This window comes from Gymnoscopelus braueri, assembly GCF_963280865.1.
Source record: "Gymnoscopelus braueri genome assembly, chromosome: 24".
NCBI lineage: Eukaryota > Metazoa > Chordata > Actinopteri > Myctophiformes > Myctophidae > Gymnoscopelus > Gymnoscopelus braueri.
The window spans coordinates 9,726,993-9,741,982 of record NC_137626.1 but is presented as its reverse complement, the minus strand read 5'-3'; the positions used below and the strand labels follow the sequence as shown (position 1 = coordinate 9,741,982).

Genomic DNA, 14,990 nt, shown 5'->3' with positions numbered 1-14,990 from the left:
CCTTTTCACAGCAGTTGGGCTCATTCTGTTTTTCAAAGTGACTGTCCCACTCAGCAGTTATTGATTGTATTTAACATATTAATTTGGAATGAGCAATGCCTTTGATGTGAGGACGAGAGGTGTGCTGATTAGACAGACTGACAGCTGCCGCAGCACTTCATTTAGCCTGCTTTATCCTGTTGGATTCATTCAACATATATGCTTCATATAGCCTACATATAGCCTGTTGCTGGCCGCCACAGAATCTAATTATTAGGCTAATATAAAAACAAGAGGCTTCAGGGGGAAATGATCGATCGCTTTGTAACTCCAAGTAAGTTTCAAACTTTCAATCACTTTGGTTTATGAACAAAGGCTTTGATCTGAAATGGTAGTTGATAGCCTACTGGACACAAGGTAATCCACACGGCAGTAGAAAACATTTAGCCTCCCTCCTGAAAGACTGTTAACTTCATTATTTACTGTAGCTCCAACACATTATTGGCTGATGATAACTGGCACAAGGAATTAATAATCAGACTTTGAAGATAACAGAGAGAGAGTTTGAATGGCAGACATCCCTTCAGAATTACGTGCAAGACCGGGTATCATGCATCCTGCACAGCATGCCCATAGAGTTATGATATATTGTGTGCCACGCTTAACCGTCCGACCACAAGGAAATAAACAAAACCCCCTTAAATAAAAAACGAACGTCTACAAAGTAACTACAGTAGTTGCTAAAGCTGTCAAATACTAGTAGGGAAGTAAAAAGGAAAATATTTTCAAGAGATATACTGTAGTGGATTAGAAATATAAAGTACCTCAAGATTTTACCCAAGTACAGTACTTGAGTCAATGCACTTTCCACCACTGACTACATTTCCTAATAAGCAGATGGGGGTAGAGTAGCCAAAAACTGTACTCAAGTAAAGTTACGAATCCAAATAAGTATTTCAGTAAGTATCTAGTAGAAAGGATCAGATTTAATGTTTAAATAATGAGAGCAGAATTAATGTAATAAAAATGTACAAAATATGAATGTGTAACTGCATGTCCAATAGAAATAAACAAAATATTGAATAGCATTATGCAAATTCAAATATGACCTAAACCTATCCCTTTAACCACTTTCAACCTGGAGGAGTCACTATGTTGGGCATGTCATTATAGGCAAAACCTTTCAAAAATAACAAATAGCATATCTATTTCACTCAGTCTGGCCTTTGCCCTGAGATGAGTTTGACACCCCTGATTTAAACCTATATCAACACTTGTTTCATTAGAGAGAAGCTACCATTAATTAAAGTACTTCTGTTTTGTGTGCTCTTATAGGCCAGAGGGTTTGCATTCAGAGAGGAAGTGATGAAAGCTTTGAGAAGTAGGAAGTCAGTAGCTTGATGAATATATCAACCTTAGTGTATAATTCTAGAATCCTACAGTATGTGGACACCACAGGTAGGCGGGGTTATTATCGTCTTAATTCACAGTAGGATGTGAATGAATTAATGTCACATGCTGCTGTGTATATGAGCTGTTCATCTAATTTTCATCTGATTTCATGAATAAAACAGAATACACACTTACACTTCCTCAAGCCTGGTTTCAGCATCTTCTCTCCACCATGTTTGACACTGAGGGTGAAGAGAGACAAAGTCAGGCCTGTATATTCTACTACTGTAACTAGATAATAGAAACAATGATTGATAACAATATTCACCATCAAACATTAAACATTGCTATACATCATCACAGTATGATTTCTATACTCTAAACCTACTAGAACATGATGTGTATATTTCATAAACATAGACACAAATGTAAGCCATATTTCACAGATAGCCTACAGTCAGACACAAGAGTGGATTCAAGAGGTGACTGTTGGTCTGGGCCGGGTGGGGTACATACACTTAGCTTTGCCTTTTGTTGTTTACCTGGGTTCTATGCATGTGTCTCCCTTCCCCCTTTCCTGCCTATACAGTTGCAAATCGAATCAGGGACCAAAAGGGTGATCTATTGTTTGTCTAATTCCTTTTAACAGGCGTGTGTCTGCGTGGGGTCTCACCTTTGGAGGCTGACCCCCAGCCCCTTATTCAATGTGACCACTGATATAAAGACTATGACATGTAAGCTTGTAGTGTGTGTGTGCCACTCCCGGCCGACAGGCTGTGGAGCTGGCTGTGGAACTCTGTACTATGCAATAAATGGAAGCAAAGGAACCTCACTTGCTGGAGTGATGACTCAAATTCATTCTACAACCATTCATTCTCATCTCTGGAACAACAAACTTATCTACAATATGGCGTTGTTGGCAACTCAATAGAGCCTTTAAGGCCGTGGAAGAGATACTTCATATGGGTTGTTGGCAGTGGAAGAATATACCTCAAACACATTTGAGTGGCAGCAGTCTCTCCATACCTGAGAGCCTCCAGTGGTAGAGCAGAGAGTTGATCAGTGTCTCCTAGGTGATTGTAGTTTAAGTCCAACACTTTGAGATGGGAGTTGGATCTCAGAGCTGAGACCAGATAAGAACAACCTTCCTCTGTGACCAGACAGCCTGACAACCTATAGTGCGAGCGACACACACACACACACACACACACACACACACACACACACACACACACACACACACACACACACACAAAAGTTTACATTCATTTAACTCTGACCAATCTCCCTGATTTTCCATCTCCAAAAAAGGGATATTTTAATATGGAACTATGGAAGACAATATATTTCTATTAGAACCCACAGAGATACCCATGCAGTGCCAAGTCAATGTTGTGGAGGGTCTCACAGCACACCACTGCTCCAACTGGTCCACACTTTGCACAAATATTGCTCAGTGGTCATTGGGATTGCTGCTTTACGCACTGTTAATGTATTTTGTAAACACGTTGTTACATATACATTTTAATAGTTTTTTTTGCCCCACATTTTGGCCAGTAGGAGGCCTGTTGCACCACATTTGGTTACATATAGAATCATGTTAATTAGTTGTAGGTTATACCTGATGTAATGACAGCTATCAAATACAACTCACTGATGTCATTCAGAGGGTGACACTGATTACACCCCACATGTTCTTCTAATGGTTTTGATTGTCTGTCAGTGTTTATGTCATTCATAAAATCACTCTGCAAGTGATCCAGACAAGTTCTCTGTTGTCCCAAATGTGTGTACCATTTGTCATTTAATATCATGTAGACAAGGTTACTGAGCACAATCATTTTCCAATATTGTACTAATTTATTCCCAACTTTTTCCCAACCATTGAAGGTTTTTATTGTGGGAAATGAAGAGGGAATAACTCACAACTTTGTTTATTCTCCTCTATCTAGCCTATAACTCATGCATTCAAACCAATGTTACATGTGCATGCACACATCATTTGTTTTCCTTATTAAATGAAAACACCACCCTGGATTCACAACACATTCTCTAATGACTTTTTCCTTTTCAGAATTAAAACTACATTGCTGCCTACATGTATACAAATACATGATCAATACAAAATACAGTCAAAGCTGATGGGGACAGCTGGGAGGAGGCCTGGTAGTGTCTGTAGTACAGGGGGGCTTTCACATAGGAAGGGGACAAACTTTTTTTCTAGTTCAATGAATCAATGGTCCAAACTTGTGAAACTTAACAAGTTGTCTTTGCATTCGACAGCTTGAAAGTAAAAGTAATAAGCTCCATGTGTAATTACTCCAGAATTGTCATCTGTTGAACATGTTCATGAATACTGACCTGAGGGTCTCCAGTGTACAGTGTGGACTCCCCAGTCCAAGGCAGAGCTCCTTCACGCCTGAATCGAGTATATCATTATTGGTTAGATCCATTTCTTTCAAACCAGAGGAGCTGGAGCTGAGAACTGATGATAACTCCTCACAGCATCTCTCTGACAGGTTACAGCCACTCAGCCTGAAGAAAAAGTAGTGGTTACATCATTATTTGTATTTTATGTTTCTGTTAAAGAAACATCACATTATACATTAAACATCCAATCAATCAATCAATCAACTTTATTGTCACAACAAAGTGAGGTGAAACTCTTGTTTAAGCAGGCTTTCACGTTTGCAGTTCAAGGGGTAAAAGAGAATTACAAGTAAAAAATGGAAAACAAAGAGCACAAAAAGTATACAAAAAAATTAAGATCAGTACTCTCTACTACTCTGTCATATAAAGAGGTCCTAAATCACATGTAGTGCATTCAATAAAGTGCATGTCAGTGTCATGCCAGCTCTGAAGTTTTAAAAGAAGACCTAAAAGTCCAGTTATTAGTATTAGTGAAAACAAAAAACCTTCATACATGTAACTTTAAATGTAACTTTGAAAACGTTTCAGTTAGTATTTGTATGATTTTTTTTCTTTACTTCTGAGGGTAATAATAAAATCAGTTGAATGGGGTTGTGGTTATCTCCCATTCTGTTCATTTGTTTGTATGTCTGTCTGTCTGTTAGTAATGTCACAGCATTACACAGGTGGAATAAAGAATTCTGCAACTGGAGCCCACAGTGTGTGAGCGTTCTCTTTTGGTTTTCATGTTAATTTTTTCGTTCAGCACCTGCCTAACTTCAGGTGTGGATGTGCATGTCTTTCCTACTTTTTATTAAAATTTTAAATTCAGCAGGCTGTCATGACAAGATGATTACAGTTCGGGTCAAAAAGCTCAAAGGTCAATGTCAAAATACAAGTCAGACTTACATAATCGATCAAATCATATCTAGATATTTGCATTGTGCTGGTGGAGGAAGGGTTACATTTTCTGTGGGGGAACCCATGCTTTTAATATCATCAAGTATAGGGCTGAAGTAAAAATAATAGAAAATATCTGCCATTCTGATTCCTTTTAAACAAATCAAACCTTGGGTGGAGGTATGTGCTAGTGCAATGTTCTAGTTTAACAAAAGCTGAGCTGTTGAAGAAGAGTTCTGGTGGTTTTAAGGGATTTCTGTTTCCTCCTCAGACTCTCATGTTTACACTCCACAGGTTCAAGGTGATGTTTACACTCCACAGAGAAGCACAAATGACAGTAAATCTACAAAAAGGGACTTTTTAATATGGAGCTATTGGAGACAATATTCAGTGAATCAATGGTCCAAACTTATGAATCTCAGCAAGTTGTCTTTGCATTTGACAGCTTCACAGACCAGCCGGAATATGCTTGATGCTCCCTCCCTTTTCACACAAGAATCACAGACCTTCATTATTTTATATTATATACTATAGCTATTGTCTTTGCCCCCCCCCAACACACACACACACACACACACACACACACACACACACACACACACACACACACACACACACACACACACACACACACACACACACACACACACACACACACACACACACACACACAGTTCAGAGAAGTAATTAGGATAAGCTCCATGCGTAATTACTCCAGAATTGTCATCTGTTGAAGAGGATACTGACCTGAGGGTCTCCAGTGTACAGTGTGGACTCCCCAGTCCAACACAAAGCTGCGTCACGCCTAAATCGTGCAGATTATTATTGCTTAGATCCATTTCTTTCAAACCAGAGGAGCTGAGAACTGATGATAACTCCTCACAGCATCTCTCTGACAGGTTACAGCCACTCAGCCTGAAGAAACAGTAGTGATTACATCATTGTTTGTATTTCATGAAACATCACATTATACATGAATCATATCCAGTTATTAATATTAGCGGAAAAAAAGAAAAAAAGAAAACGTCACACAAGTGAACATTTCAGTTAATATTTGTATAATTGTATTTGTTTGTATGTCTATCTATCTGTTAGTATACTAAGTCATGAACAGATGGCCAAACTTTTATGGAACTTAGAGGGTAAATTCAGTAGACTGCCATGACAAGATGATTAAAGCCGGGGTCAAATAGCTTGGCTACTGCTGGCTATTGTGCACATTATAGATTATAGATATAGATATGTCTGGATTATAATGTGTCATTGTCGCTGCAGCTATTCACCACAATAATGTGTCAATACAGAACATGAGCACATGGGGCTCGCCTTATCCGTGTGTTTGGTGTAGCTGGTATGATTGACATCAATTGGAGCTTTACAAACACATACGCACACAATAAATTCCATGCACAGACGCACATTTCTTTCTACTAACAACGAACCACCTGCTATCTGTAAGCCTACAGTGAGGAGCTATGACCCGGGTGTGGGAGGTAACGCTAGCTGGGACCTGTGACCCACACTGACTTCATTTGGGAATTCCACACTGACTTCATCCTTAGATTGTATTGCCTTTGCCTTGCACATTGTTTGTCTCAATTGCGTTGATTTTAATATTTTTGGTTATCTTACCTCAGAATTTTCATTGACTGTTGTTTTGTATCCTTACGGATGGTTTATATCTTGGCATTGTAAAGGACTTTGAAACATTGTTTTTGAAAAGTGCTTTAGAAATAAAGTGTATTATTATTATTATTATAATTATTATTATTGATTTTATTATTATAAATTGTGCTATTTTTATGATTATTATGAATGTATTATTATTATTATTATTATTATTATTATAATAATAATAAAAGGAAAGCGGTCAGTCCTGAGTCAGTGCAGTGTTGTGTGTACCAGGTGCGCGTGGCCACCACGGTAAACACCACGGTGGTAAAGCACCAAGTTAAAAACAACAACACTGAACGGAACAGAGATTGATAGACAGACAGACAGAAAAACAAAAACTTTAGCTGTTGTTCGTGGTTGTGAAAAACATTTCCATCCCCCCATAGCAATCCACAGAGACAGGCAGACAGAGCTTCCTACATGCACCCCCCAGCTGATAATCATTATTCCTACATGCACCCCCCAGCTGATAATCATTATGATTAATGGATGTGTTCACCCAGGTCAGACTCATCCGTGTTAAAATCAATGAACCATTTAACCCTTCCATTCCATTTTTGGTCATTTTTCAAAAATTGAAATAAATAGCCAATCTACAAGCCCACAACAAATCATTAAGCAACAGGTTGTAGATCTGCTATTTTTGCTATTCATTATGTTGTATAAGAATGAAGTGGTTAAAATTATTGTATTGTCTTTCCTATAACAGAAAAATGACACATTAAATGCATCCAGTTATCAGTTCACCTACAGAGCTCTATTGGAGGCTTTGATCACTGGCAGCAGCCCCAGAAGAGCCTCCTCTGAAGCTTGGTATTTCTTAAGGTCAAACACATCCAGCTCCTTTCCTGATGACAGCAACATGAAGACCAGAGCTGACCACTGAGCAGGAGAGTGTTTTAGTGCAGGGTACAGTTGGATCTCCCTCTCTAGAGAATGATCATTCATCTCATTCAGACAGTGGAATAGATTGATGCTTCTCTCTGGAGAGGGGTTCTCTCTGATCTTCTTCTTGATGTACTGGACTGTCTTCTTATTGGTCTGTGATCTACTTCCTGTTTGTCCCAACAGTGTTTGTAAGAGAGTCTGATTGGTTTCCTCTGAGAGACCCAGCAGGAAACGGAGGAACAGGTCCCAGTGTCCATTAGAACTCTGTAAGGCCTTGTCTACAGCACTCTGGTAGAGGTCAGTGTCAGGTTTGGGCGGCATGGAGGTTGTTTGTGGTTCTGACAGAAGTTTGGGCAGCATGGAGGTTGTTTTTGGTTCTGACAGAAGTTTGGGCAGCATGGAGGTTGTTTGTGGTTCTGACAGAAGTTTGGGCAGCATGGAGGTTGTTTTTGGTTCTGACAGAAGGTTGACACCAGTGTTGATGAATGTGACAAAGACATGAAGAGCAGCTAGAAACTCCTGAACACTCAGATGGACAAAGCAGAACACCTCTTCTTTGGCCCACCCATTCTTCTGCTTCATAAACATCTGTGTGAACACTCCTGAGTACATTGCTGCATCTCTGCTATTAATGCCACACTCTGTCAGGTCTTCTTCATAGAAGATCAGGTTGCCTTTCTCCAGCTGTTTATAAGCCAACTTCCCCAAAGACAGAATGGCCTGACCTGGATTCCAGTCAGAATGTGTCTGAGCTCCATCACGATACTTCACATTCGTCTGTTTGGACTGAACCAACATGAAGTGGATGTACATATTAGTCAGGGTCGTTGGCAGTGCTCCGATCCACACTGTTCTCAACATGCCCTCCAGAACTGCAGCAATGATCGAACAGAAGACTGGGATATGACACATGATGTGGAGGCTTCGTGATTTCTGGATGTGTGAGTAGATGGCCTGGTTTTTGTCGTTACTGCATCTCTTCATGAAGTACTCCTCCTTCTGGAGGTCAGTGAACCCTCTCACCTCTGTCACCCTGTCAACATACTCTTCAGGGATCAGAGTGGCTGCTGCAGGTCGTGTGGTTATCCAGATGCGAGCAGAGGGAAGCAGCTTTCCACTAATGAGATTTGTTAGCAGCACGTCCACTGAGGTTTGCTTTGTGACATCAGTACAGACATCAGTATCTGACTTACTATCGAAGTCTAGAGAATGCCTCCATTCATCTAATCCATCAATGATGAACAAAACTTGGGATCCTTGGAAACGACAGATTTCTTCTTCGTTGGTGGATACACCAAAAAAGTCATGAATAAGTTCAATCAAGCTGTAATTCTTATTCTTGTTCTGCATCAAATTCAGCTCTCGGAAAGTGAATGGAAAGATTAAGTGAATATCCTTGTTGGCTTTGTCTTTTGCCCAGTCCAGAGTGTATTTCTGAGTTAAGACTGTTTTACCAATGCCAGCCACTCCCTTTGTCATCACTGTTCTGAATGTCTTTTCTTGTCCTGGTAAAGGTTTAAGTATGTCGTTTAAATGGATAGTTTGTTCTTTTCTGGATGCTGTTTTCCTGGGTGCTGTTTCAATCTGTCTGACCTCATGTTCCATATTGACCTGTTCACCCCCTCCCTCTGTGATGTAGAGCTCTGTGTAGATCTCATTCAGAAGTTGTTCATCTCCTTCTTTTGTCATCCACTCCAACATATATTGAAACTTCTCCCACAGAATAGTCTTGAGTTGTCGTTGACACACAGGAGCGGGAGTTTCTAAATGATCAAAGAACAGAGGATAACAATAAGTGCATGTTATGGTAAATGTAGTCCTCAAATGAGAGGTCTTGGTCATTCTAAAGTTAAAAGAGGATCATGTGTCTGCTGCTGTAGCCGCTGAGCTATGTAAAAGTATTTTTTACTGTCAGATTATCAATATTATTGACTATGTAGCTCTATATAATACATTATACGACACATAGCTTGTAGATTGGCTATTTTCACTTTTTTATTTTTATAAATATAAATTGGTTGAATACAGGTTGAAAGTGGTTAAACACATCAGTCACATCATTATTCTGTTCTGATGAAGACTGTTGACTACTATTAGCGGTCTGAACACGAAAATGTTTGACTGTCAAGTGAAATCATACTTGAAGTACTTCTATATTTTAATCCACATTTACAAAGATAAACAGGGTGTGATATGTTTTTGTTAAGAAATTCAATGTTTTATTAAATCGTTAAAGGACAGGGACAGGGAGAGAAGGAAAGAGAAGCGGAGAGAGGGAGAAAGGGATAGGGAAACAGAGAGTTAAAGAGAAGAGGAGAGAGGGTAAAGAAGGAAAGAGACAGAGAGAGATAAAGGGGAAAAGGAGAGAGAGGGATGGAGGGGGAAGTGAATGAAAGAGAGACAAAGAGAAAAAACGTTGAAAAATGGTGGAAAATGTTGACAACAAATACAAAATATAAGTTAGAATAATATAACTAGCTCCTCGGAACACAGGTCTACCCCAGGTCAGGTAGGTTATTGTGGCCTCCTGGTGGCGCTATAATAGGCCGATGTAAAAAGGGTGGCATTTCTTCCTCTGCCTTTCATGGCAATCGGACGCTGCGTTCATGATTTGAGGCATTTTGTGCTTAATTTTTTGTTGCAAATATCGGTAGGTAGTAGCAAAAGAGAAACATACATACCATGTGACGAATCACTGTTGATCAGATTTGATGTTGGATCACTTCTGGTTTTCAGTGGAATTCCTACACACACACACACACACACACACACACACACACACACACACACACACACACACACACACACACACGCACGTTTTTTATTATGTTTTACATTTCGTACAGAAACTAATCGATTAACCATTTACACTTAGTCACATAACAATGTTGTACAAAAAATATGAAAATTGGAGATCTACAAGCTCACAACGTGTCGCATCGCCAGACATTGTGAGCTTGTAGGTCCGCAATTTTCACTATTTTTGTCATTTTTGGATTATCTTTTACATCTTCATCTATAATATTCCTAAAAAAGGTATTGATTATTAATCGATTATTTCATTCAATTATCGATTATTTATGATTGATTACATTTATTAGTTTGATTAACTGTTGCACCCCTACTTGGTTTTTCTATGTGAGGAGACGACCCAGATGTTGACAGTGAACTGTCAGCTATACCAGCCACTGAAAGGTCACTTCACACTGTTTTAGATCTTTATTTTATTGCAGTAATGTGCCATATATATAGATAGATAGATTGTCAATATTCATTTGTTAGGATTGAGCTCCTGTCTCCACTAGAATGTAGGAGAGCTCAAGAGCTGATCTACTGTAACCTGTTAGGAGTAGTTCCCAGCAGATGTGTTGCATGGGAATGCTTGTTAAGAACAAGATATATATATGTCACAGGGTGAATGGAGAACCAGGTAGATTGAAGACAGAGCGCTTGTTTTTAGGCACGGGGCTTCGGGGCGAGGCGGGGCTTTTCGAGATAGGGTTTATTAGCGAGGCTCGCGAGGAGGAGGAGGAGAAGGAGGACGCGGCGCTGCGAGGCGGGGGTTTATTACGTGAGGCTCGCGAGGAGGAGCTCCTCGCGAAATAAACCGTCCTCCTTCTCCTCGGGGAAGGAGGACGGTTTATTTCGCGAGGAGGAGCTCCTCCTCGCGAAATAAACCGTCCGAGAACGCGGAGAGGCGGGGCTTTGATGTGCCGACGCGGACCTGTCTTTTGTTGTTCCCCCCCACATAGCAACCAGGAAGCTACGCTAGGGGAACGCTGAACACGCGTGCACACGCACACGCTTGTCCACGACGGAGGCGCGCCGACTTAGTGGAGCTTGAGGCCGAGGAAGCGCGCCCTCGCGCCTCCAGGCGCGAGTGCCCGCGCTGACCGGCCGATGCTCTACTAGTCGACTCAGCGCCGTTTGAGTTGTAAACCGATAGGGACAGAATAGTTCTTTTCATGGATCACTGTGTGTGTGTGTGTGTGTGTGTGTGTGTGTGTGTGTGTGTGTGTGTGTGTGTGTGTGTGTGTGTGTGTGTGTGTGTGTGTGTGTGTGTGTGTGTCAGGGAGAAAGTAAAACAAAAGCCAGAACACAATAAAAGTATCTTAACAGTCCTGCTTTCAATAAACCAAAAAAAGCATGAGCGCGTGCGCTTGTGTGTGTGACTGTGTGTGTGTGGTCGCAGCCATATATGTTTGTGCACAAGCCTGGCTTGTGGCTCCCTCTAGTGTTGCTTCTACAGAATTGCTGGGTGGGTGGTAAAAACGAACGCGCCTTCTTCAATCTACCTGGTTCTCCATTCACCCTGTAACATATATATTCTTTGGGTACCTTTTTTCACTGATGAAAACTAATTAAAAACTTAATTAAAACTAAGTTATAGGCCCAGACCGCTGGCGTAGCGGTCTGGGCACCTAGGCTCAAAGAAGCCTGACAGTGCGTCGCGGGTTCGAGTCCCGTTCCCGAGGACCTTTGCTGCGTGTCTCTCCCCGTCTCTCTCTCTCCCTCTTTCCTGTCTGTCACTTAAAAATCTATCAATAAAGGCAGAAAAGCCAACAACAAATCTTAAAAAAATAAAAAATATAACTAAGTTATGGTGACTAAAACTATGACTAAATTGACAATTTAGAAAACAAAAAATATAGACTAAATTGTTAGGGAGGACTACAGGACAAGAGATCCAGTAGAACTAAGACAAGTCATTTTCCGAAATAGCTGATCTACAAGCTCAATTTGTAGATCAGCTGTTATAAATCAGGCATTACGACAGCATCACGGCCGGACAAAATGTATTTTAGTTGACTAAATCAACTGTAGATTTAGTCAACTAAAATCTTATATTTAGTCAACTAAAACTAGACTAAAACTAAAACACTTATAGGAATAAAACTACATTGAATTTTAGTCAAAAGACTGACTAAAACGAAATAAAAATGTGCTGTCAAAGTTAACACTGGCGTGCACATGTGCGCCTACACACAGGCCAACGTGCACGCACACTATTCAATCAGTCTAACGTTAATAATGTGCATGTGCGCGGACGTGTGCGCGTGCATGTGTGTGTGTGTGTGTGCAAACGTGTCTATGGTAGGTGTCATGAGAACAGATCAAACATGAACAACGTTGATCAGTATGGTACTGTATGTCTGTTTCTCTTCTGTTACAACCTGTCTATTGCGTATTAATATGTTATGATAGTTTTAACAATGTTTTTTGTTAAAACATTCAAACTCTTTATTCTGACAGTAATCATTGCTAAAGAGCAGTGGTTTTCAACCAGTGGTCCGGGGACCACCAGTGGTCCTTGGGGGAGTACCAGGCGGTCCCCAGCAAAATTAGTTAACATAGCGTCAAAATCATTTTAACCACTTACTTTTGGCTATTCAAAAATAGCAGATATACAAGCTCATAGCGCGGCACCGAGTGCCGCGCAATGAACTTGTAGATCTGCTATTTTTGAAAAATCTTGAAAATGTGTACACATCTTTGAATATATTTAGAATACATTACATACATTTTTAACTCAAATCTTTGCTTCTGGAGGTCCCTGGCACAAAACATTTTCACCTCAGTTGCAGGTTGCAGGTTTTTGGGGTGTTTTTCCAAAGTGTAATTGCTTATTAAGGCTTGTTTCCTAAAGTTGAATTAAACAACATTAGAGAATAAAGTGTGACTGAGCTCCATAGTCTGTCATGTTGCAGGTCCATCCACAACCTAACCTCACGTCACCAGGCTTTCCACAGCCAACAGTACCTAGATACATCTTGTACCTCTTTTGTGTGGATTCCTCATCAATTTAGTGGTAGGTTGAATACATATCCTTGCTTTTAAATGTTATTGAAAAGAATGTAATTAATCACAGGAATTTGTGTGATTAAGTAGTGCATTTTTGCAGCTGTTTAACAGCTCTAGTTTTGTGTTAGGTTGGCTAACATGGCTTCATTACAACTGATAGGTCGAGAACTATGTATTTTGTCGACAATATTGATATATATGCCATTGTATCCTATTTTAGTGTGCCATCTCTGCATAACTCAGGTTTGCCTACCAATCCTATGATTGTATTAAGTTCAAGGTGGTCTGGATTCTCTCCTTTCCTCTAGAGAATGCATGTGTTTTGAGTTGCAAAGCGCACAGGCCCAGCCGAGGTCACTGATTATCTCTGGAGGAATACAATAACAGCTCATTGGAGTTAACTTGACCATCTATGACAAAGCCACAACACCTCCAGCAAGGCCAGTCAGAGCCAAGGTCTCAACCTACAAGCAAGGCTCCTCATGGCCAGATGTCATCGTCAGAGCTGATAACAACTTCATTTGTGTATAACTGTTGTGATCATTGACTGTTTAGCCAGAGAGATAATTTTGCTTTAAGGTGCCTGGTGGATTGATTCTTTCTCTTAATACAATGTCAACCTTTTAATTTGAGAACCGGCCTGTGTCTGTCTTTGATTTGTCTCATCCTTTTTACACTGGGTTTTCAGCTGTTTAACTACAAATAGTTTTCATTAACATAGAGCAGGATTTACGACCCTTATCAGCTCCTTTATCAACTTTATCAACAACATTAAGGTTACTTTAATTAAATTCACACCAGCAGCTTTAAAGCTGAACAAGCAGCGGAGGGAGAAGATTATTAGAAGTGCTTTCAGGATGCTGAACACATTAACCCATTCAGTCCGGGAACACATCTCTGTCATTTTAGATTTCTTTGGCTATAAAAAAATAGCATATCTAAAAGCTCATAGCACGGCACCGAGTGCCACGCTATGAGCTTGTAGATCTGCTATTTTTGAAAAACCGTGAACATTTTACAAACATCTTCTAAATCCTACAGTTTATTGAAAAACACATGTTTCTTTATCAGTGGTTCTCAAACTGTTTCATGTCAAGGACCCCCCAAAATTATATGCATTTGGCCGCAGACCCCCATCTCAAAATATTTAGTTCCAGGGACTCCCAGAAGCAAAGATTTCAGTTAAAAAATTTCCCTTTGAAAAATATATATATTCAAATATTTGCACTTAATGTTCAAGATTTTAAAAAAAAAGCTCTCGGTGCCCCGTAATGAACTTGTATATCTGCTATTTTGAATAGCCAAAGACATCTTAAAATGACACTGATACGTTCCCTTCCCGGTTTTAATGGGTTAAGACAGCAGGGAGGTGTTGTTGACAGCTGAGCTGGTAGCAGGAAGGTGCAGCAAGAGGTAGACAATATTGGCAATATTCCTTTCTGAGGAAGGAACTCCTCTATACCAGAATTTATGGGAGCTCAAGACAAAACACAACACAACTAAATACAAACACAATTGTCAGAGAGAGGGGGAGAGAGAGGGAGAGACAGGGGGGGAAAGAGAAGGGGATACAGGGAGAAGGGGAGAGGGAAAAGGGAGAGAGGGAAAGAGAAGAGAGGGAAAGAGTGAGAGAGAATGGGAGTGACAGAGAGGGAAAGAAAAAGTGGGAGAGTCAGAGAGGGAAAGAGAGTGAGAGAGTGAGAGAGTGAAAGAGCGAGGAGGAGAGAGGGAGAGAAAGAGGGAGAGATGGACAAAACATTGTAACATGACTAGTCACTTCTGCATTTTATAGATAGGACTTGCCTTCATTTTCTTCATCAGATGGATGTTCAGTTGGGGCTGATGAGTAGAGAGGAAAAGATCAGTTTCACTTCACATTGTTACAGACTATTATGAAATCAACAACAACTTCAAGCTAATTTATGTTCCATTTTTCTGATGGTTTT

At 40.2% G+C, this 14,990-nt stretch overlaps 1 protein-coding gene across 3 annotated transcripts in view; it reads right to left on the bottom strand.

The window, feature by feature from the left end:
• Nucleotides 1–14,990, bottom strand: part of LOC308080768 (NACHT, LRR and PYD domains-containing protein 3-like) — a 30,099-nt gene that overhangs the window by 6,844 nt on the left and 8,265 nt on the right. For 2 of the 3 annotated variants that reach the window (XM_080422742.1, XM_080422743.1), the window contains exons 3-8: nucleotides 9,924–9,986; nucleotides 7,106–9,005; nucleotides 5,428–5,595; nucleotides 3,733–3,906; nucleotides 2,398–2,544; nucleotides 1,567–1,613 (exon numbers count right to left, since the gene is read on the bottom strand). In XM_080422742.1, the coding sequence (XP_080278868.1) occupies nucleotides 1,567–1,613; nucleotides 2,398–2,544; nucleotides 3,733–3,906; nucleotides 5,428–5,595; nucleotides 7,106–9,005; nucleotides 9,924–9,986 (2,499 nt within the window). The remainder of the gene's footprint in view (nucleotides 1–1,566; nucleotides 1,614–2,397; nucleotides 2,545–3,732; nucleotides 3,907–5,427; nucleotides 5,596–7,105; nucleotides 9,006–9,923; nucleotides 9,987–14,990) is intronic. The other variant, XM_080422744.1, reaches the window with a different exon arrangement.